This window comes from Bombina bombina, chromosome 10 (genome assembly GCF_027579735.1).
Source record: "Bombina bombina isolate aBomBom1 chromosome 10, aBomBom1.pri, whole genome shotgun sequence".
In the NCBI taxonomy this organism is placed as follows: domain Eukaryota; kingdom Metazoa; phylum Chordata; class Amphibia; order Anura; family Bombinatoridae; genus Bombina; species Bombina bombina.
The window spans coordinates 102,720,946-102,742,208 of record NC_069508.1 but is presented as its reverse complement, the minus strand read 5'-3'; the positions used below and the strand labels follow the sequence as shown (position 1 = coordinate 102,742,208).

The 21,263-nt window shown below is 37.6% G+C and overlaps 1 protein-coding gene across 6 annotated transcripts in view; it reads left to right on the top strand.

Moving 5' to 3' along the window:
* The window catches only part of RALGPS2 (Ral GEF with PH domain and SH3 binding motif 2), a 619,002-nt gene that overhangs the window by 290,846 nt on the left and 306,893 nt on the right, over nt 1-21,263 (top strand). For all 6 annotated transcript variants that reach the window (XM_053693284.1, XM_053693289.1, XM_053693287.1 and 3 more), the window contains one exon: nt 15,273-15,362. In XM_053693284.1, the coding sequence (XP_053549259.1) occupies nt 15,273-15,362 (90 nt within the window). The remainder of the gene's footprint in view (nt 1-15,272; nt 15,363-21,263) is intronic.

Sequence of the window (21,263 nt, the reverse complement as noted above, 5' to 3'; positions counted from 1 at the left end):
GTAGATATACCAGCCCAATGCTAATTACCTAGCTTCAGCTTCTCAGTTAAAGGGACATTGTACACTAGATTTTTCTTTGCATAAATGTTTTGTAGATGATCCATTTATATAGCCCATCTGGTAGTGGTTTTGTAACAATGTATAGTTTTGCTTATTTTTTAAGAACATGGTGCTGATTTTCAGACCCCTAACCAAGCCCCACAGCGCCAGGTGTATACACGCGTTTTACAGACTCCTTCAGGCTTCTGTTTATCTGTTTTTTTTCATATGCAGGGAAGGGGGGAGGTGGGGAGTTTCTGCTCTTTTTGTTTACCCAGTCCCTTTCAGTGGGTGTCCCAGACTACCTCATCAACAGTTCTAAACTGGGAGCTTCTAAGTAAGTTTTTAAAAGGTTTTATCAGTATCTGCGCATATTCTTCTTTATAGTAGTGTCTATTACATGGTATATACGGTCACTTTAATATTAGTACAGTTAACTCATTCTCTGTCTATCCTTCTTTCCTTCTCTTTTCATTGCTTGCTATTGTAAGTTTTTTATAATAGGGTTGTTCCCTGGGTCTGTATTGAAATAGAAAATAGCTATGCAGCATTTTTTTTTTAAAGAAGAAGCAGTGTGACTATTTTCATGAGACACTCCGTATTAACGGGACAGAAAATTAAAAAATAAACTTCACTGATTCAGGCACCACATGCCTTTCTCTACAACTTGCTTTATCAACTTTACTTTGTTCTCATAGTATTCTTTGATAAAAAGCATATTTATGTAGGCTCAGGAGGAGCAATGCACTACAGGGGAGCTAGCTGCTGATTGGTGGCTGTGTATGTATGCCTCTTTTCATTGGCTCACCTCCTAAGCATACTCAAGAGAGCAAAGCAAATTTGATAATACAATTTAATTAAAGGTTGTTTAAAATGTCATACTTGATATGAATCCCAAAAGTTTAATCTTCTCCTTATATTATTATTTTTATGGATGTTCTTGTGCAAAATAAACCTTTTCTGATCAGGCTTGTTGGAGGCTTGTTTTGGGGTTTTTTTTTTGGAGTAATTTACTAATAAAAGTCAAAATTAAACATTCACGGTTCTATAAAGAACATGCAATTTTAAGAGACTTTTCAATTTACCTGCAATTTGCTTTGTTCTCTTGGTTCCCTTTGTTGAAAATCATACTAAAGTAAGTTCAGGAGCAGCATATGCACATATACCTCTTGTCATTGGTTCACCAGATGTGTCCAGCTAGCTCCCAGTAGTACATTGCTATTCTGAACCTGACTTTAATATTGTGTGTGTGTGTAATACCTTTGCAGGGGTGAAACAGTCATATGCAAGTAACACATTACATCATTTGTTTGCACTTTTATGTTTCTTTTAAAATAGAAGTTGACAATTTTTATTGCAAATCTGGGAACCAATCCAAATATTCAGGAGCTTTCCACATCCCTTTTTAAGAAGGAAGTCAATGGTGTTTGTATATAAATATATGCAGCATAATCCAAATAGGTGGGATTCACTTTGATATTTTTTGAAGGTATATTTCATGCACCGCTCTCTAATCATGGGTGCTGCCATTATGTAACCTAGGTTACGCTGCAGTTATCTAAAGGAGAGTTACTGCACTTGCTCAGCACTGGACTGTAGTGAAAGAGAGATTTCAACATGGCGGCACTCATGGCTAGGAAGACGGGGAATAATCTCAATACCATGCTTATAAAATGTATTTAACGTTTAATATCCATTTAACCTATATTGAGTTCAGTGTTCCTTTAAAGCAACAGTAAAGTCAAAATTAAAGATTCATGATTCAGAGTATGCAATTTCTTTCATGTAATTAGCAAGAGTCCATGAGCTAGTGACGTATGGGATATACATTCCTACCAGGAGGGGCAAAGTTTCCCAAACCTCAAAATGTCTATAAATACACCCCTCACCACACCCACAAATCAGTTTTACAAACTTTGCCTCCTATGGAGGTGGTGAAGTAAGTTTGTGCTAGATTCTACGTTGATATGCGCTCCGCAGCAAGTTGGAGCCCGGTTTTCCTCTCAGCGTGCAGTGAATGTCAGAGGGATGTGAAGAGAGTATTGCCTATTTGAATTAAATTATCTCCTTCTACGGGGTCTATTTCATAGGTTCTCTGTTATCGGTCGTAGAGATTCATCTCTTACCTCCCTTTTCAGATCGACGATATACTCTTATATATATATATATATATACCATTACCTCTGCTGATTTTCGTTTCCGTACTGGTTTGGCTTTCTACAACATGTAGATGAGTGTCCTGGGGTAAGTCTTATTTTCTGTGACACTCTAAAGCTATGGTTGGGCACTTTTATATAAAGTTCTAAATATATGTATTCAAATATTTATTTGCCTTGACTCAGGATGTTCAACATTTCCTTATTTCAGACAGTCAGTTTCATATTTGGGATAATGCATTTGAATATATCAATTTTTATCTTACCTTAAAATTTGACTTTTCCCTGTGGGCTGTTAGGCTCGCGGGGGCTGAAAATGCTTCATTTTATTGCGTCATTCTTGGCGCGGACTTTCTTGGCGCGAAATTTTTTCTGTTTCCGGCGTCATACGTGTCGCCGGAAGTTGCGTCATTTTTGACGTTTTTCGCGCCAAAAATGTCGGCGTTCCGGATGTGGCGTCATTTTTGGCGCCAAATAATGTGGGCGGCTTTTTTGGCGCTAAAAAAACATGGGCGTCATTTTTGTCTCCACTTTATTTAAGTCTCATTATTTATTGCTTCTGGTTGCTAGAAGCTTGTTCACTGGCATTTTTTCCCATTCCTGAAACTGTCATTTAAGGAATTTGATCAATTTTGCTTTATATGTTGTTTTTTCTATTACATATTGCAAGATGTCCCACGTTTCAACTGAGTCAGAAGATACTTCTGGAAAATCACTGCCTGATGCTGGAGCTACCAAAGCTAAGTGTATCTGCTGTAAACTTTTGGTAGCTGTTCCTCCAGCTGTTTGTACTGTATGTCATGACAAACTTATTAATGCAGATAATATTTCCTTTAGTAAAGTTACATTACCTGTTGCTGTTCCATCAACATCTAATACTCAGAGTTTTCCTGATAACATAAGAGATTTTGTTTCTAAATCCATTAAGAAGGCTATGTCTGTTATTCCTCCTTCTAGTAAACACAAAAAGACTTTTAAACTTATCATTTTTCAGATGAATTTTTAAATGAACATCATCATTCTGATTCTGATAATAGTTCTTCTGGTTCAGAGGATTCTGTCTCAGAGGTTGATGCTGATAAATCTTCATATTTATTTAAAATGGAATTTATTCGTTCTTTACTTAAAGAAGTCCTAATTGCATTAGAAATTGAGGATTCTGGTCCTCTTGATACTAAATCTAAACGTTTAGATAAGGTTTTTAAATCTCCTGTAGTTATTCCAGAAGTTTTTCCTGTTCCTGGTGCTATTTCTGAAGTAATTTTCAGGGAATGGAATAATTTGGGTAATTAATTTACTCCTTCTAAACGTTTTAAGCAATTATATCCTGTGCCATCTGACAGATTGGAGTTTTGGGACAAAATCCCTAAGGTTGATGGGGCTGTCTCTACTCTTGCTAAGCGTACTACTATTCCTACGGCAGATGGTACTTCCTTTAAGGATCCTTTAGATAGGAAAATTTAATCCTTTCTAAGAAAAGCTTACTTGTGTTCAGGTAATCTTCTTAGACCAGCTATATCTTTAGCGGATGTTGCTGCAGCTTCAACTTTTTGGTTAGAAGCTTTAGCGCAACAAGTAACAGATCATAATTCTCATAACATTATTATTCTTCTTCAACATGCTAATAATTTTGTTTGTGATGCCATCTTTGATATCATTAGAGTTGATGTCAGGTATATGTCTCTAGCTATTTTAGCTAGAAGAGCTTTATGGCTTAAAACTTGGAATGCTGATATGTCTTCTAAGTCTACTCTGCTTTCCCTTTCTTTCCAGGGTAATAAATTATTTGGTTCTCAGTTGGATTCTATTATCTCAACTGTTACTGGAGGGAAAGGAACTTTTTTACCACAGGATAAAAAATCTAAAGGTAAATTTAGGTCTAATAATCGTTTTCGTTCCTTTCGTCACAACAAGGAACAAAAGCCTGATCCTTCATCCTCAGGAGCGGGATCAGTTTGGAAACCATCTCCAGTTTGGAATAAATCCAAGCCTTTTAGAAAATCAAAGCCAGCTTCTAAGTCCACATGAAGGTGCGGCCCTCATTCCAGCTCAGCTGGTAGGGGGCAGATTACGTTTTTTTCAAGGAAATTTGGATCAATTCCGTTCACAATCTTTGGATTCAGAACATTGTTTCAGAAGGGTACAGAATTGGTTTCAAGATAAGGCCTCCTGCAAAGAGATTTTTTCTTTCCCGTGTCCCAGTAAATCCAGCGAAGGCTCAAGCATTTCTGAAATGTGTTTCAGATCTAGAGTTGGCTGGAGTAATTATGCCAGTTCCAGTTCTGGAACAGGGGCTCGGGTTTTATTCAAATCTCTTCATTGTACCAAAGAAGGAGAATTCCTTCAGACCAGTTCTGGATCTAAAAATATTGAATCGTTATGTAAGGATACCAACATTGAAAATGGTAACTGTAAGGACTATCCTGCCTTTTGTTCAGCAAGGGCATTATATGTCTACAATAGATTTACAGGATGCATATCTGCATATTCCGATTCATCCAGATCACTATCAGTTTCTGAGATTCTCTTTCCTAGACAAGCATTACCAGTTTGTGGCTCTGCCGTTTGACCTAGCAACAGCTCCAAGAATTTTTACAAAGGTTCTCGGTGCCCTTCTGTCTGTAATCAGAGAACAGGGTATTGTGGTATTTCCTTATTTGGACGATATCTTGGTACTTGCTCAGTCTTCACATTTAGCAGAATCTCATACGAATCGACTTGTGTTGTTTCTTCAAGATCATGGTTGGAGGATCAATTTACCAAAAAGTTAATTGATTCCTCAGACAAGGGTAACCTTTTTAGGTTTCCAGATAGATTCAGTGTCCATGACTCTATCTTTGACAAACAAGAGACGTCTAAAATTGATATCAGCTTGTCGAAACCTTCAGTCTCAATCATTCCCTTCGGTAGCCTTATGCATGGAAATTCTAGGTCTTATGACTGCTGCATCGGACGCGATCCCCTTTGCTCGTTTTCACATGCGACCTCTTCAGCTCTGTATGCTGAACCAGTGGTGCAGGGATTACACAAAGATATCTCAATTAATATCTTTAAAACCGATTGTACGCGTCTCTCTGACGTGGTGGACGGATCACCATCGTTTAGTTCAGGGGGCTTCTTTTGTTCTTCCGACCTGGACTATAATTTCAACAGATGCAAGTCTGACAGGTTGGGGAGCTGTTTGGGGGTCTCTGACAGCACAAGGGGTTTGGGAATCTCAGGAGGTGAGATTACCGATCAATATTTTGGAACTCCGTGCAATTTTCAGAGCTCTTCAGTCATGGCCTCTTCTAAAGAGAGAATCGTTCATTTGTTTTCAGACAGACAATGTCACTACTGTGGCATACATCAATCATCAAGGAGGGACTCACAGTCCTCTGGCTATGAAAGAAGTATCTTGAATTCTGGTTTGGGCAGAATCCAGCTCCTGTCTAATTTCTGCGGTTCATATCCCAGGTATAGACAATTGGGAAGCGGATTATCTCAGTCGCCAAACGTTACATCCGGGCGAATGGTCTCCTCACCCAGAGGTATTTCTTCAGATTGTTCAAATGTGGGGACTTCCAGAAATAGATCTGATGGCCTCTCATCTAAACAAGAAACTTCCCAGGTATCTGTCCAGATCCAGGGATCCTCAAGCGGAAGCAGTGGATACATTGTCACTTCCTTGGAAGTATCATCCTGCCTATATCTTTCCGCCTCTAGTTCTTCTTCCAAGAGTAATCTCCAAGATTCTGAAGGAATTCTCGTTTGTTCTGCTGGTGGCTCCAGCATGGACTCTTCCGTTAAGACCAGACCTTCTGTCACAAGGTCCTTTTTTCCATCAGGATCTCAAATCCTTAAATTTAAAGGTATGGAGATTGAACGCTTGATTCTTAGTCAAAGAGGTTTCTCTGACTCTGTGATTCATACTATGTTACAGGCTCGTAAATCTGTATCTAGAGAGATATATTATAGAGTCTGGAAGACTTATATTTCTTGGTGTCTTTCTCATCATTTTTCCTGGCATTCTTTTAGAATTCCGAGAATTTTACAGTTTCTTCAGGATGGTTTGGATAAAGGTTTGTCTGCAAGTTCCTTGAAAGGACAAATCTCTGCTCTTTCTGATCTTTTTCACAGAAAGATTGCTAATCTTCCTGATATTCATTGTTTTGTACAAGCTTTGGTTCGTATAAAACCTGTTATTAAATCAATTTCTCCTCCTTGGAGTTTGAATTTGGTTCTGGGGGCTCTTCAAGCTCCTCCGTTTGAACCTATGCATTCATTGGACATCAAATTACTTTCTTGGAAAGTTTTGTTCCTTTTGGCCATCTCTTCTGCCAGAAGAGTTTCTGAATTATCTGCTCTTTCTTGTGAGTCTCCTTTTCTGATTTTTCATCAGGATAAGGTGGTGTTGCGAACTTCTTTTAAATTCTTACCTAAGGTTGTGAATTCTAACATTAGTAGAGAAATTGTGGTTCCTTCATTATGTCCTAATCCTAAGAATTCTAAGGAGAAATCATTGCATTCTTTGGATGTGGTTAGAGCTTTGAAATATTATGTTGAAGCTACTAAGAATTTCCGAAAGACTTCTAGTCTATTTGTTATCTTTTCCGGTTCTAGGAAAGGTCAGAAGGCTTCTGCCATTTCCTTGGCATCTTGGTTGAAATCTTTATTTCATCATGCTTATGTCGAGTCGGGTAAAACTCCGCCTCAAAGGATTACAGCTCATTCTACTAGGTCAGTTTCTACTTCCTGGGCGTTTAGGAATGAAGCTTCGGTTGACCAGATTTGCAAAGCAGCAACTTGGTCTTCTTTGCATACTTTTACAAAATTCTACCATTTTGATGTGTTTTCTTCTTCTGAAGCTGTTTTTGGTAGAAAAGTACTTCAGGCAGCTGTTTCAGTTTGAATCTTCTGCTTATAATTTAAACTTTATTTTGGGTGTGGATTTTTTTTCAGCGGAATTGGCTGTCTTTATTTTATCCCTCCCTCTCTAGTGACTCTTGCGTGGAAAGATCCACATCTTGGGTAGTCATTATCCCATACGTCACTAGCTCATGGACTCTTGCTAATTACATGAAAGAAAACATAATTTATGTAAGAACTTACCTGATAAATTTATTTCTTTCATATTAGCAAGAGTCCATGAGGCCCACCCTTTTTGTGGTGGTTATGATTTTTTTGTATAAAGCACAATTATTCCAATTCCTTATTTTTTATGCTTTCGCACTTTTTTTCTTTTCACCCCACTTCTTGGCTATTCGTTAAACTGATTTGTGGGTGTGGTGAGGGGTGTATTTATAGGCATTTTGAGGTTTGGGAAACTTTGCCCCTCCTGGTAGGAATGTATATCCCATACGTCACTAGCTCATGGACTCTTGCTAATATGAAAGAAATGAATTTATCAGGTAAGTTCTTACATAAATTATGTTTTTAAACAACTTTCCACTTTACTTTTATTATCAAATTTTTTTTGTTCTGTTATCCTTTTTTTTTTTTTTTTTTTTTTTTGAGGTTATTATAATATAACAGAAAAAAAAGAAATAAGAAAACAGAAGAAGGGAAACATATCCAATCAATATACATGGATACATAAATCATGTACAATCTGTTCTAGTACTAAACACAATTTTGTTAACCTCATTTTTTTCCACTTAACACATGTACCGATGTTGAATTTAACAATCAGAACATAGTTTCTCATTATAACAATAATTACAGAAGAAAAAAACATAAAATTGGTACTTTAATACTGCTTTATACTAATCATATATGTAACTATTAATCCAAGGGAAGAAGAAAATAGTTACTATTACTATTAGGAATGTACTGGGGGGGAGGGGGGCGGGCATAGAACAGAACAAAACGAAAACAAAAACCAAAAGAAAAATAAAAACAAAACAAGAGAAGACAAGACAACAACAACAAAAAACAAAAAAAAAACATTTTTTAGATAGAATTTCTATACCTTTTGATAAACTCCAGCCAATTGCTTTCAAATTTATGTTGTTGACTATGTCCAGTGTTAGCATTGTCCATTTGTTCTATTATATATTGTGAATGTAGAAGGTATGCTAGGTTGTTAATTGTTGGGGCTTGTTTAGCTTTCCAATTTTTCAAAATTAAGTATCTGGCAGCCAAGATTGTAGTATTAACAAAGACCACGTTATACGTGTCTTCAGATGATTCTATCAGAAAAAAAATATCCTGTTGTTGGAATATTAAATGCAAAGCAAATATCCTATTTAACCAGAATTGCACCCGGCGCCAGAACTGTAAAGTTTTCGGGCAGCTCCAGAACATGTGGACCAGGTCAGCCCGGCAGGAACAACATCATAGACATATATTTATTAAATTGCCTTACCATTTATTTAGGCTTGCAGGGGGTGTATATTCCCGAGTTAGCATTTTAAAATGAGATTCACGCCAGGACGCAGAAAGAGAGGCCCGCTCAACCGCAGCTATACTGTTTCACATTAGCAATTTCCAATAATGGGATATCCTGTGACCACCTAGCACAGATATCCAAGAGGTTCCTGTCCCCCCAAATCGATAAAACAATCCTGTACCAATAACTACTCGAATGTTTTCCCATCTTGTATAAGACGAGACCCATTCTTATGGCAGGGTGGGTCCACTCTCTAGTATGGTTCTGCATGATTTCATTATATCAGTGCCAAACCTGCAAATACGCATAAAAGTCTGCATTTGTAAGTTGATAACGAGTTTTGAGTGCGGCAAAAGTATATATAGAGGTATTTTCGGGGTCACGTAAGTGAATTAGGTGAGAAAGACCTTGAGCGGCCCATCTAAAAAACAGTTTATTATTTAAACCGGGAATAAAACCAAGATTTCTCATAATGGGTAGAGCCTCTGAAATCAGAGGATTATCATCCATATCACTCCGGATAGACTGCCACGCTTTAATAACATTAATTAGTGTACATCTCTTCTTTATCTTATTTGGTATAGCTTTAGCAGGACAGTGCAATAAAGCAGTTAGAGAATAAGGAAAAGCAAGTTTTTGTTCAATCTCAAGAGAGGCCACATAAGATCCATCAGTTAGCCAGTCCATGGCTACCTTAGCTAGACATATTTTATTGTACCGAGAAAAGATCGGCAACGCTAGTCCTCCGAATTGTTTAAGTTGCGCCAGTTTATGTAACGAGAGACGTTTCCTACCACTACCCCATATAAATATTCTAATATACCTATCCAGGAGTTTATGATCGTTTTTAGTTAACAGAACAGGGATATTTTGCATAACGTATAGCAGTTTCAGTAAAATAGTCTTCTTAATCAAGTTAACTTTTGCAGTAAGCGATGTGCCATAAAACCGACCTGGTCCACATGCACTAGAGATCACAAAATAGCTTTAAGTCTGTACGCTAGAATAGAAGTAAATAATTTATAGTCGGAGTTTAATAATGATATTGGGCGGTATGAGTCTATTAATTCAGGGTCTTTACCTTTTTTCGGGATCAGGATAATTTTAGATACTGCAAAATATTTAGACGGTACTTTGCCATTGCATAAATAGTCATTGAATAAGTTTACTAAAGGTTGATTTGTCTCTTCTTTGAGGATTTTATAAAACTCTGCTGGGAGTAAGTCTTGACCAGCTGCTTTACCCGCTCTTAATTTATCAATGGCTTGCCTTACTTCTAAGTTTGTAATATGTTGGTTAAGCTTTTCAGCTTCCTGTGTAGATAACGTAGGAAGCCTGATTTTCTCCCAAAACGTCTCCTTGTTATGGACATCAATCTGAGGGACATCGTACAAACACTTAAAAAACTCATGAAAGCCTACTTTTGTATCTTCCGGGTTAGTTACTCTTTTACCATCAACCCTAATAGCTTTGATGCTCTTATGTGCCTGATACATATTCACACAATTTGCTAGTAGTTTGCCCACCTTGTTGCCAAATCTATAGAATCTAGTCCTGTAACGTAATTCCTGCATCGCAGCTTTCTGCATAGATATAGTTTCCCATTCCTGTTTTGCTTTCATATACTTCAGCCAGTTATTCTGATTAGGAAGCATTATATACCTATTGTAAGTGTTTTGCAGGTAATTAGATAGCTCAGATTCCCTTAAGCGCGATTTCGTTCTAAGTTGACAGGTGTATTTTCTAACTTCTCTAATCACCGCTTTAGCGGTTTCCCAAAAGACCTCTGAGTTGTAGCTATCTGAATTATTTTGTATCACATATTCGTTCCACCTATCACGAATAAACTGTTTAAACTCACTATTCTCGGCTAGATAACGCGGAAACGCATTGCCTCTAGCCGGCTCAAAGATAGTGTTATCCAACCTAATTTCTAACAAGATAGGGGCATGGTCTGAGATGGTAAAATCTCCAATCTTAGCTTTTTGGGTGCTACCCAGGACTCTATCTGAGCCCAAAAAGAAATCTATGCGAGAGTATGATCTATATTGCTTTGACTCACTAGTAAATGCACGAGTGTTAGGAAACCTATGCCGCCATATATCCTTAATTTTTAATGCACTACAAAAAGTTTTAAACTTTTTTTATTGCTTTATGTGAAATTTTAGGAGGTGTTAGCTTATTTGGCTGGAGTCTATCAATGTTATTAAAAACCAAGTTGAAGTCGCCGGCCACTATCATATTAGTTTCCACATAATTAAACAACTTGACCTTCAACTTGACCCAGAATGATTCATCAATGTTATTTGGGCCATACACATTACAGATATTGTAGATGGATGAGCCAAATTTAATTTTCATAATGATATAACGTTCCCTCGGGTCTAATTCTTGAGTAATAATTTGATATTCCAGATTTTCCTGAATAATAAAGCCACTCCCCGTTTACGAGAAGCGCAGGCGGTAAAGATAACTTCCTGTACCCAACTAGCTCTCAGTTTTTGTTGTTCTTGTTCGGACAGGTGCGTCTCTTGTAAGAGAACTACATCCGCCTTACATTTTTTTCGCTTGATGGGACTGGTAATACCACCCACATTCCATGAAATGAATTTTAAATTCAGCATTTTAATCTAAAATACAAAGCGTAAAAAAGAGAGACCAAAAACAAAAACAAAAAAACACACTGTTCAGACCACCCATCTCTCACCATTCCCTCCCATTCCCACCAGAGACAGGAATACAAAGACACCGCTTCCCAATAACACAGATCATATTTACAATCGGTGCAATATACATAATTATACTTAATGCACCTTGTACATTATTACAAGAATAAACCATTAGAAGCAAAAAAACATACACCCAAGATATTGCAAGACATAGTGTCAGACTCCCTGCCTAGACTAAAGACCCTCTTTATATTTATCTTAAAAAGTATTGGCCTCATGTGGTGTATTCAACATGGTGGTTTCATTATCAATAATAAGCTTAATCTTGGCAGGGTAAATCAGTCTGGCACATAGCCCTAGATTTATGAGTGAGGTACAAAATGGTGCCATTGTCTTTCGTTTGTTAGTTGTCTGCGCTGAATAGTCCTGAAAGATTAAAATTCTGTTCTGATCTATTTCCAGGTTTTGTATCTTTCTATAGGCCCGTAAAATATTAGTTTTGTCCTGGAAGTGCAGATATTTTACCATTATAGGCCGTTTCTGAATTGTGTTCTCTGTAGACTGCCTGATACTGCCTATACGGTGGGCTCTTTCTACATAAAAACTCTGATCTTGTTGCTTAATACCCAAAAGCTGTGGTAACGTTATAGCCGTAAAACGATTAAGATCCTCGTATGCAGCACTTTCTGGTAGGCCAATGATCTTTATATTATTTCTACGCGATCTATCTTCTAAATCCTCGATTTTTTCGCTAAGTTCAACTAATCTTGTACAATTCTGCTGACTAAGTTGGTCCAATTTAAACGCGGAATCCTCAATGTCCGAAATTCTAATTTCTGCTTCTGAGAGCCTTGAAGTAAAATTTTTCATTTCTGTGGACAGTGTGGAAATCTCCGTTTTGATTAGATCAAATTGTGGTAGAGGTAAAGAGGCAACTTGTCTAGAAATTTCCTCTATCTGCTTTATTTATGTTTATACTATTTATCTCTAGCCTTAACTCACAGACCAGGGTCACAAAAAAGATCAAGGTAGTGAACTAATCTTCAATGACCTAGACTATAGCTAGACAATATCTTAATCAATTATAATCTTCTAGACATTGACTGTTAGGGATTAGCAATAACAATTACGAATGGCCTCAATTATTTAACAAACGTGGGTTCCTGAATAGGGGTAACAGCTAACTCCCCGTAATTTTGTTATTTATACAACAACTATTTAACATAAGTTCTAAACATAAGTCCGCTGTCTAAGAGGTATAAATCGATATTATATTATAAGTGCAACAGCAGAACCTAAGTATAACCAAATGGCCAAAATAATATTTCTTTGTAAGTACAGATTCTAAACAGTATGGCCTATATCTAAATAAGCTGTATGTCATAAGTACTGGGGAAGATTATTTTACCCTGGCCTCCACTCTTAATCCCACTAGGATGCACAGTACCTGAGTGTGATAGTGGCCATAGTAGCCTCTGATAACCCCAGACAAGAAAAGTAGTTTACCGGCTCGTTAAGCGATATTCAGACCACAAGTATTTACCAGGCCCAGTTTACTATAAAAGTAGCAGTAGAGTTAATCTATTTATTTTACAATCACATGAAAGATTGTCAACAGATTCCTATCTGTACACCTATCTACTTGAGCCTTTCATAATGCAAGAAGATTAAATTTAATAGATGTGTTCCTTAACTCTACAGACTTTCATAGTAAACTAGCATATATCATATAGAAAAACCAGTTAAGTCTTGCCGAGTCTGCTAAATGACAAAAAAGGGCCTAAACTATGTATGAAATTTTTTTTTACAAAAGCAAGGCAACATAAAACAACCTAAGCATTTTTCCAGCAACTCTGCAAATTCTATGTGTACTCTGAGTCAGCATTTCATTTTAAATCTGTAAGATGTTATCTTTACTATAAAACAGACATTCAGCAGGTAACAAAAAGATGCTTAAATTTAGACACCACTAATCATTCCTATATGGGCCTATATCAGACACAGTAAGGAGTAGCAATGCAAGTCATATTATATACTAAGACTGAGTTCCACAAATTTGTCGGTACCCCTCTGGGATATATTGTCTATAGCCAGCTACCACCAATGTGTAGGTCCTCCGGCTATAAATAGAAAACACTGGGCGTATAGCTCCAAATAAAGTAAGAGTAGTTCCTCGCTTGATATCGGCCAGGCCAGTTCTTCCCTAGAGTTCAGCGTTCTTTAATACTTCTTTTGGATTCAACAGAAAAACAGGACAATAATGTCAGGAAACTGACTTCCTAAATAAACCCAATATGTGAACTCTGCTTATATACACTGAAAGTATTGTGGCCACAGTAAACTGCTGTAATCAAACTCCCAGCCTCCGGGTAGGTTCCATACACTTAGGTGCTTAAGAAAAGAAAAACAGTCACCAATAGCCCACAGTAGTACCAATCAGATGGTCAAATATGGGATAGCAGGACAGCATACATTGGCTGAAAACTTAATGACTTTAAGCTTCCTTGTCCCCTTTAACTAACAGCAGTACCCAGCCGTACCAATTAGCCTCCTCTTCTTACCTTCACCCGGTAGTTCTACCGGGACTTATCTGAGAAAAGATGATCAGACCATCCTAGTTTAGGACCAGCCACTGCATTACTTCATGCATGCCAACGGTCACCTCCAACCAGGTGGAGTCGGATTCCGCTATCAGGTATAGCGGCGTCTCCAAACGCCGCTCGCAGATTGGGACTTCCCCGGTAACTCCCCGTCTCTCACACGGGGCCTTCGTCCCGGGCCGAACAATCTGTTCCTGGGCTCTACTACTTCCGGGCGGTGCAGATTAGATGGTCAGTGGATACGGCTGGGCCTCTTCTTGCTAATGTGACCGCAGCTCCTCGGTCTCTTGCTGCCGTCTGAGAGCTTTTCAGCGCCTGCAGCGAGTGGTAGCCGCCACTCACGGAGATCCTGTCTGCAGTAAAGTTTACTGCCTAAGGATAGTGACGCTTCTGCACGATATCAGGTGCACTAACGGCTGTGAGATGCGAAGCACAGCGAGGTTCTCACAGTGTTCCTCCCACCGGAAGCTCTCCTCCTTGTGTCCTGTTGTTATCCTTTGTTGAAGCACAAACCTAGGTAGGCTGATAGGAGCTTAGGAGCGTGCACGTGTCTTTAGCAGTCTATGGCAGCAGTATTTGCAACATTGTATAACATTGCAATAAACAATATTGCAAACACATATGCACTCGCCTGAGCTCATCTAGGATTACTCTCTAACAAAGGATACCAAAAGAACTATTCACGATTCCTAATAGAAGTAAATTGGAAAGTTGTTTAAAATTTCTTACTCTATCCAGTCAAATTAAGTTTCATTTTTAATTTACTGACCCTTTAAAGGGATAGTAAACCCAAATTATTTCATGATTCAGATAGAGCATGCAATTATAAGCAACTTTTTAATTTACTCCTATTATCAATTTTTCTTCCTTCTCTTGGTATCTTTATTTAAAAAGCAGAAATGTATGTTTAAGAGCCAGACCATTCTTTGTTCAGAACCTGGGTTGCACTTGCTTATTGATGGCTAAATGTAACTAACTAATCAGCAAGTGCAACCCAGGTCCTGAACCAAAAATGGGCCGGCTCTTAAACTTACATTTCTGCTTTTCAAATAAAGATACCAAGAGCAGGAAGAAAAAATAATAGGTGTAAATTAGAAAGTGGCTTACAATTGCATGCTCTATCTGAATAATGAAAGAAAAGATTTGGGTTTACTATCCCTTTAAGTAACAAGATATGTTTTTTGGAAGTCAATGTAAGTATAATATCTCTATTATGAGTCCAAATCAAATTTTGTAGCTAGAATTACACTAGTTTCTAGGGTTTTTGTTTAATGTCTAACCTTTTTACCCAACTGCTTTCACTCAATTCAGGATTTGCCTGTTTTAAAAATATTTTATTTTGCTCTTGAAAGAGCCTATTGAATTGCACTGCATCTGTGTAACAATTTGTTTAATTTATTCTGACAGTCTTGCCCTTTTCTATTTATTTTCATTGCAGGTGAGTTTTTGGGTTGTCCGAGAGATCCTACATGCACAAACACTAAAAATACGCGCCGAGGTTTTGAGTCATTACATTAAAACTGCCAAGGTAAGACTTGTCACTACTTTGTGTGGCTGTGATAAATTTCGTTTAAATGAAAGCTTTAGGCACCGCATACCTGAGTTTAAAATGATCAAACCCACACATAAATATTTACACTGCACACTTCATTTGGCAGCACTCTGTGCTCCATTAAATACTTCCAGACGCCCCTTGAGTCTAAGAACGTGCAGGCATTGCAAAGAACAGTAAAACTGCATACATTCCCCATGGTATTTAGATCTCATTTATTTCTGCCATTTTATCTGATGTGTTTTCATTTAATCTTATTTGATGCAAAGTTAGTTGAAACATAGATCAGTAGTTTCAATAAATACACAAAATCTACAAATGTACCCATTTTTTAGATGCCCTTGAAAAGATTTATTTTATTTTGTAAACCTATTTTCAAACTTTATAAGTGTTGCAGATCTGCTGATTAATTGGTAGTTGTGCATGTTAATGAAACCTCTTAAAATACCTTTGAAAGTGTGATTCAGGTTTCTAGGTGACCAGACTTCTAGGAAGAAGGAATAAAATTTTCGCTAATGTCTAAGATTATTTGGTTTTTCATAAGAAGGCTCACTGGTCTCTGTAGGTGAAACAAGAGGGGGTAAAGGGGTTCTTCTACAGTCCCCCCTCCCCTTGGCCGAAACTGGACATGGCAACAATCTCTTGTTAGTGTGGAGGAGAGGTATCGGCCCTGTAAATCTTCCTACCAGCATCACCAACAGTAAAGATTGCCTGTGTCACTGGGCACTTACTCATTGGGTGTGGTGTCATTACACAGCATAATGATGTCACATGTCATGGCTGTCTATGGGAAGAATGGAAATGAAGACGTAATTCAGATCCCTCCTTATTCTTGAACTCTTTATGCTTCAAATTTTTGTTTGGGAGGATGACATTGCACATAGAGAATTTGGAGGACAACACAATGTCATCCTCCATATTCATAATTATTAACCTTTGCATCTATTTTGTTGTCTCTAGCTGGAGTTCTGTTTGGACAGACATTTTATACTTCTTCCTGGTTTGAGACCATCTATACCTTTTTTAATTACAATCCAAAAAAAGTTTTGCTGCTGTATAAAATCAAAACCACTTTATTAGAGAAATATTTAAAATACTCATTTAATTTTTCTACAGTAGAGTGTTTTTATTTTATTTTAAACAGTCAGATTTTTTTTTGTATCCTTTGACATTTACAGTGACTTTTAATCCACAGCACAGTTGACACAAGTGAACGCTATCATAAGTGCTGTATAAGAGGCCTGAAAATTGGAAGAAATGTTTGTGGGGATCCAGATTGCATGATAAAGAAGCCCCTCGATCTAGACTGGAGATTGAAGCCATTATCCAATAAGTACTTAGCTACTCCTTAGTGTAATTGATGTTATTTGAATACCTTTCCTTGGTCTCTGAAGAAATTCACCTATCAGGAGCAGTGTCTTTGGGGGTTGCAGTCTCGACTGACTTCTGGGCTATGAGCAGCTTTTAGGCAAATCAGTTGTCAGCTGACCTTCAACATTTCATTGCATAAGTTAACTATAGAAGGTTCTCTTACCATTTTGAAGATTAAAGCTTAGATGAATATTATCACTTTAATTCACTTATATGTATAATGCAGGGAATTTGAGGTTATTCATTATTTGCTACATTCTCTTGGTATCCTTTTTTGAATAAATAGCAATGCACTTTGGTGAGCCAAAAACATGAGGCATATATGTGCAGTCACCAATCTGCAGCTCCTGAGCCTACCTAGGTATACTTTTCAACAAAGGATATCAAGGGAACAATACAAATTGGAAAATGGAAATAGATTAAAAAAATTTTTTAATTGCATGCTCCCTCTTATTTATGAAAGAGAAAAAACATTGGGTCTCATGTCCCTTTACCAACCTTAGTCAAGATTGCTTCAAGACCGTAACCCAAGAAAAAAGAAAAACTTGGCAAACTTGAGCAGACTTTCATTTACATGATAACTGCTGGAAATTTCTTGACAGATTCATAGTCTGTAATGGATCAAGTCAGCACCTTGGGAACAGTAGGACTTGATATTGTAACATAAGCCATTTGTAGGACACCAACAGATTATAATGGAAACCTCTAATAGAACGTGCTCTGTAATATATATATATATATATATATATGATATCACGTAACAGTTTGAAGGTACTGATCCTTTAAATCTTGCATGTATCTCTTGCAAGGCAGTGAGAAGCTGGTTATCATGCCAGAGGTATTCTAAAAACTCCACAGAGACAGACTACCATTTATACAGAATTTTGCTGCTAGAAGAGGAGGAAGTCAAAGTCCAATTGTGTAAGTCTGCGTCATGGTGTTGCAGATAGTTATTCTGATTTTAATCTATAGAGCCTGTTTACATTTATCCTTTTTGTGATTCTTTTTGGGGTATTTTGTTTTTGGCCACAATCTCAGCTCTGCTATTGCGCTGGGCTGCTTGTGAAGGCCCTAAATGCAAGTTTCCAACATTATATACAAGTCCCTTAAAGCTGTTACTTATGGCTAAAGCAAAACTATAGGAACAGGTCTATGGCCACTTCTAATTGAGACCAGTGTCCTTTTCTTTCATGTAATTGGCAAGAGTCCATGAGCTAGTGACATATGGGATATACAATCCTACCAGGAGGGGCAAAGTTTCCCAAACCTCAAAATGCCTATAAATACACCCCTCACCACGCCCACAATTCAGTTTTACAAACGTTGCCTCCTATGGAGGTGGTGAAGTAAGTTTGTGCTAAGATTTCTACGTTGATATGCGCTTCTCAGCATTGTTGAAGCCTGATTCCTCTCAGAGTACAGCGAATGTCAGAGGGACGTGAAGGGAGTATCACCTATTGAATACGATGATTTCCCTAACGGGGGTCTTTTTCATGGGTTCTCTGTTATCGGTCGTAGAGATTCATCTCCTACCTCCCTTTTCAGATCGACGATATACTCTCAAATTTACCATTACCTCTACTAAAGAACTGTTTTAGTACTGGTTTGGCTATCTGCTATATGTGGATGGGTGTCTTTTGGTAAGTATGTTTTTATTACTTAAGACACTCTCGGCTATGGTTTGGCACTTTATGCAAATTATATAAAGTTCTAAATATATGTATTGTACTTATATTTGCCATGAGTCAGGTTCATGTATTTCCTTCTGCAGACTGTCAGTTTCATATTTGGGAATATAAACACTTTAAGAAATTTGTTTCTTACCAGGGGTTTAGTCTTTTTCAATTTTGACTACTTTTGCATTTGCGGGTATTAGGCCCGCAGGTGCGTCAAATGTTAGACTTTATTGCGTCTGTTTTGGCGCGGGAAATTACGTTTTTGACGCAACTTCGTCATTTCCGGCGTCATACGTGACGTCGAGACCTTAAACACGGCGGCGTCATTAGTGATGCAAGTGTGTCATTTCCGGTCATTTTTGGCGCCAAAAAAGTTTACGTTACGTTGTGCGTCATACTTGGCGCCAAATTTTTTTCATTATTTCAATACCCCATTCATGTTTGCCTCCTACTTTCTTCTCTATCAAGAGGCCTATGCTTTTGCATTTTTTCCCATTCCTGAAACTGTCATTTAAGGAAATAGATAATTTTGCTTTATATGTTGTTTTTTCTTTTACATTGAGCAAGATGTCCCAATCCGATCCTGTCTCTGAAGTTTCTGCTGGAACATTGCTGCCTGACATCGGTTCTACCAAAGCTAAGTGCATTTGTTGCAAAATTGTAGAAATTATTCCACCGAATGTCATTTGTAATAGTTGTCATGATAAACTTTTACATGCAGATAGTGTTTCTATCAGTAATAGTACATTGCCAGTTGCAGTTCCTTCAACTTCTAATGTGCATGATATACCTGTAAATTTTAAAGAATTTGTTTCTGAATCTATTATGAAGGCTTTGTCTGCATTTCCACCATCTAATAAACGTAAAAGGTATTTTAAAACTTCTCATTTAGCTGATGAAATTTCAAATGACCAACAACATAATAATTCATCCTCTTCTGCTGAGGATCTATCTGAAACAGAAGATCCTTCCTCAGATATTGACACTGACAAATCTACTTATTTATTTAAAATAGAGTATATGCGTTCTTTATTAAAAGAAGTGTTAATTACTTTGGATATTGAGGTAACCAGTCCTATTGACGTTCAGTCTAATAAACGTTTAAATGTTGTTTTTAAACCTCCTGTGGTTTCCCCAGGTGTTTTTCCCATTCCGGAGGCTATTTCTGATATGATTTCTAGGGAATGGAATAAGCCAGGTACTTCCTTTGTTCCTTCTTCAAGGTTTAAGAGATTGTATCCTTTACCAGCAAAATCTATAGAGTTTTGGGAAAAGATCCCCAAAGTTGATGGGGCTATTTCTACTCTTGCTAAACGTACCACTATTCCTATGGAAGATAGCACTTCCTTTAAGGATCCTTTAGATAGGAAGCTTGAATCTTATCTAAGGAAGGCCTATTTATATTCAGGTCATCTTCTCAGACCTGCTATTTCTTTGGGTGATGTTGCGGCTGCATCAACTTTCTGGTTGGAAAATTTAGCGCAACATGAATTGGATTCTGACATATCTAGCATTGTTTGCTTACTGCAACATGCTAATCATTTTATTTGTGATGCCATTTTTGATATTATCAAAATTGATGTTAGATCTATGTCTTTAGCTGTATTAGCTAGAAGAGCTTTGTGGCTTAAATCTTGGTATGCTGATATGATATCTAAATCTAGATTACTATCTCTTTCTTTCCAAGGTAATAATTTATTTGGTTCTCAGTTGGATTCTATTATTTCAACTATCACTGGAGGAAAAGGAGTTTTTTGCCTCAGGATAAAAAACCTAAGGGGAAATCTAAGGCTTCTAACCGTTTTCGTTCCTTTCGTCAGAATAAGAAACAAAAACTCAATCCTCCTCCCAAGGAATCTGCTTCCAGTTGGAAGCCTTTCTCAAATTGGAATAAATCCAAGCCATTTAGGAAACCAAAGTCTGCCCCTAAATCCGCATGAAGGTGCGGCCCTTATTCCAGCTCAGCTGGTAGGGGGCAGATTAAGGTTTTTCAAGGATTTTTGGATAAAATCTGTCCAAAATCATTGGATTCAGAGTATTGTTTCTCAAGGGTATCAAATAGGATTCAAAGTAAGACCTCCTGTGAGAAGATTTTTTCTCTCACACATTCCTGTAAATCCAGTAAATGCTCAGGCTTTTCTGAAGTGTGTTTCAGACCTGGAGTCTTCAGGGGTAATCATGCCAGTTCCTCTTCAGGAACAAGGTTTGGGGTTTTATTCAAACCTATTCATTGTACCAAAGAAAGAAAATTTGTTCAGACCAGTTCTGGATCTGAAAATTTTTAATCGTTATGTAAGAGTAACAACTTTCAAGATGGTGACTATAAGGACTATTCTGCCTTTTGTTCAGCAAGGACATTATATGTCCACAATAGACTTGCAGGATGCATACCTTCATATTCCGATTCATCCAGAACACCATCAGTTTCTGAGATTCTCTTTTCTAGACAAGCATTACCAATTTGTTGCTCTTCCATTTGGCCTTGCAACAGCTCCAAGAATCTTTTCAAAGGTTCTGGGTGCCCTACTATCTGTAATCAGAGAACAGGGTATTGCGGTGTTTCCTTATTTGGACGATATCTTGGTACTAGCTCAGTCTTTACATACTGCAGAATCTCACACGAATCAACTAGTGTTGTTTCTTCGGAAACATGGTTGGAGGATCAATTTACCAAAAAGTTTCTTGATTCCTCAGACAAGGGTCACCTTTTTAGGTTTCCAGATAGATTCAGTGTCCATGACTCTGTCTCTAACAGACAAGAGATGTTTAAAATTGGTTGCAGCCTGCCGGCACCTTCAGTCTCAGTCATTCCCTTCAGTGGCTATGTGCA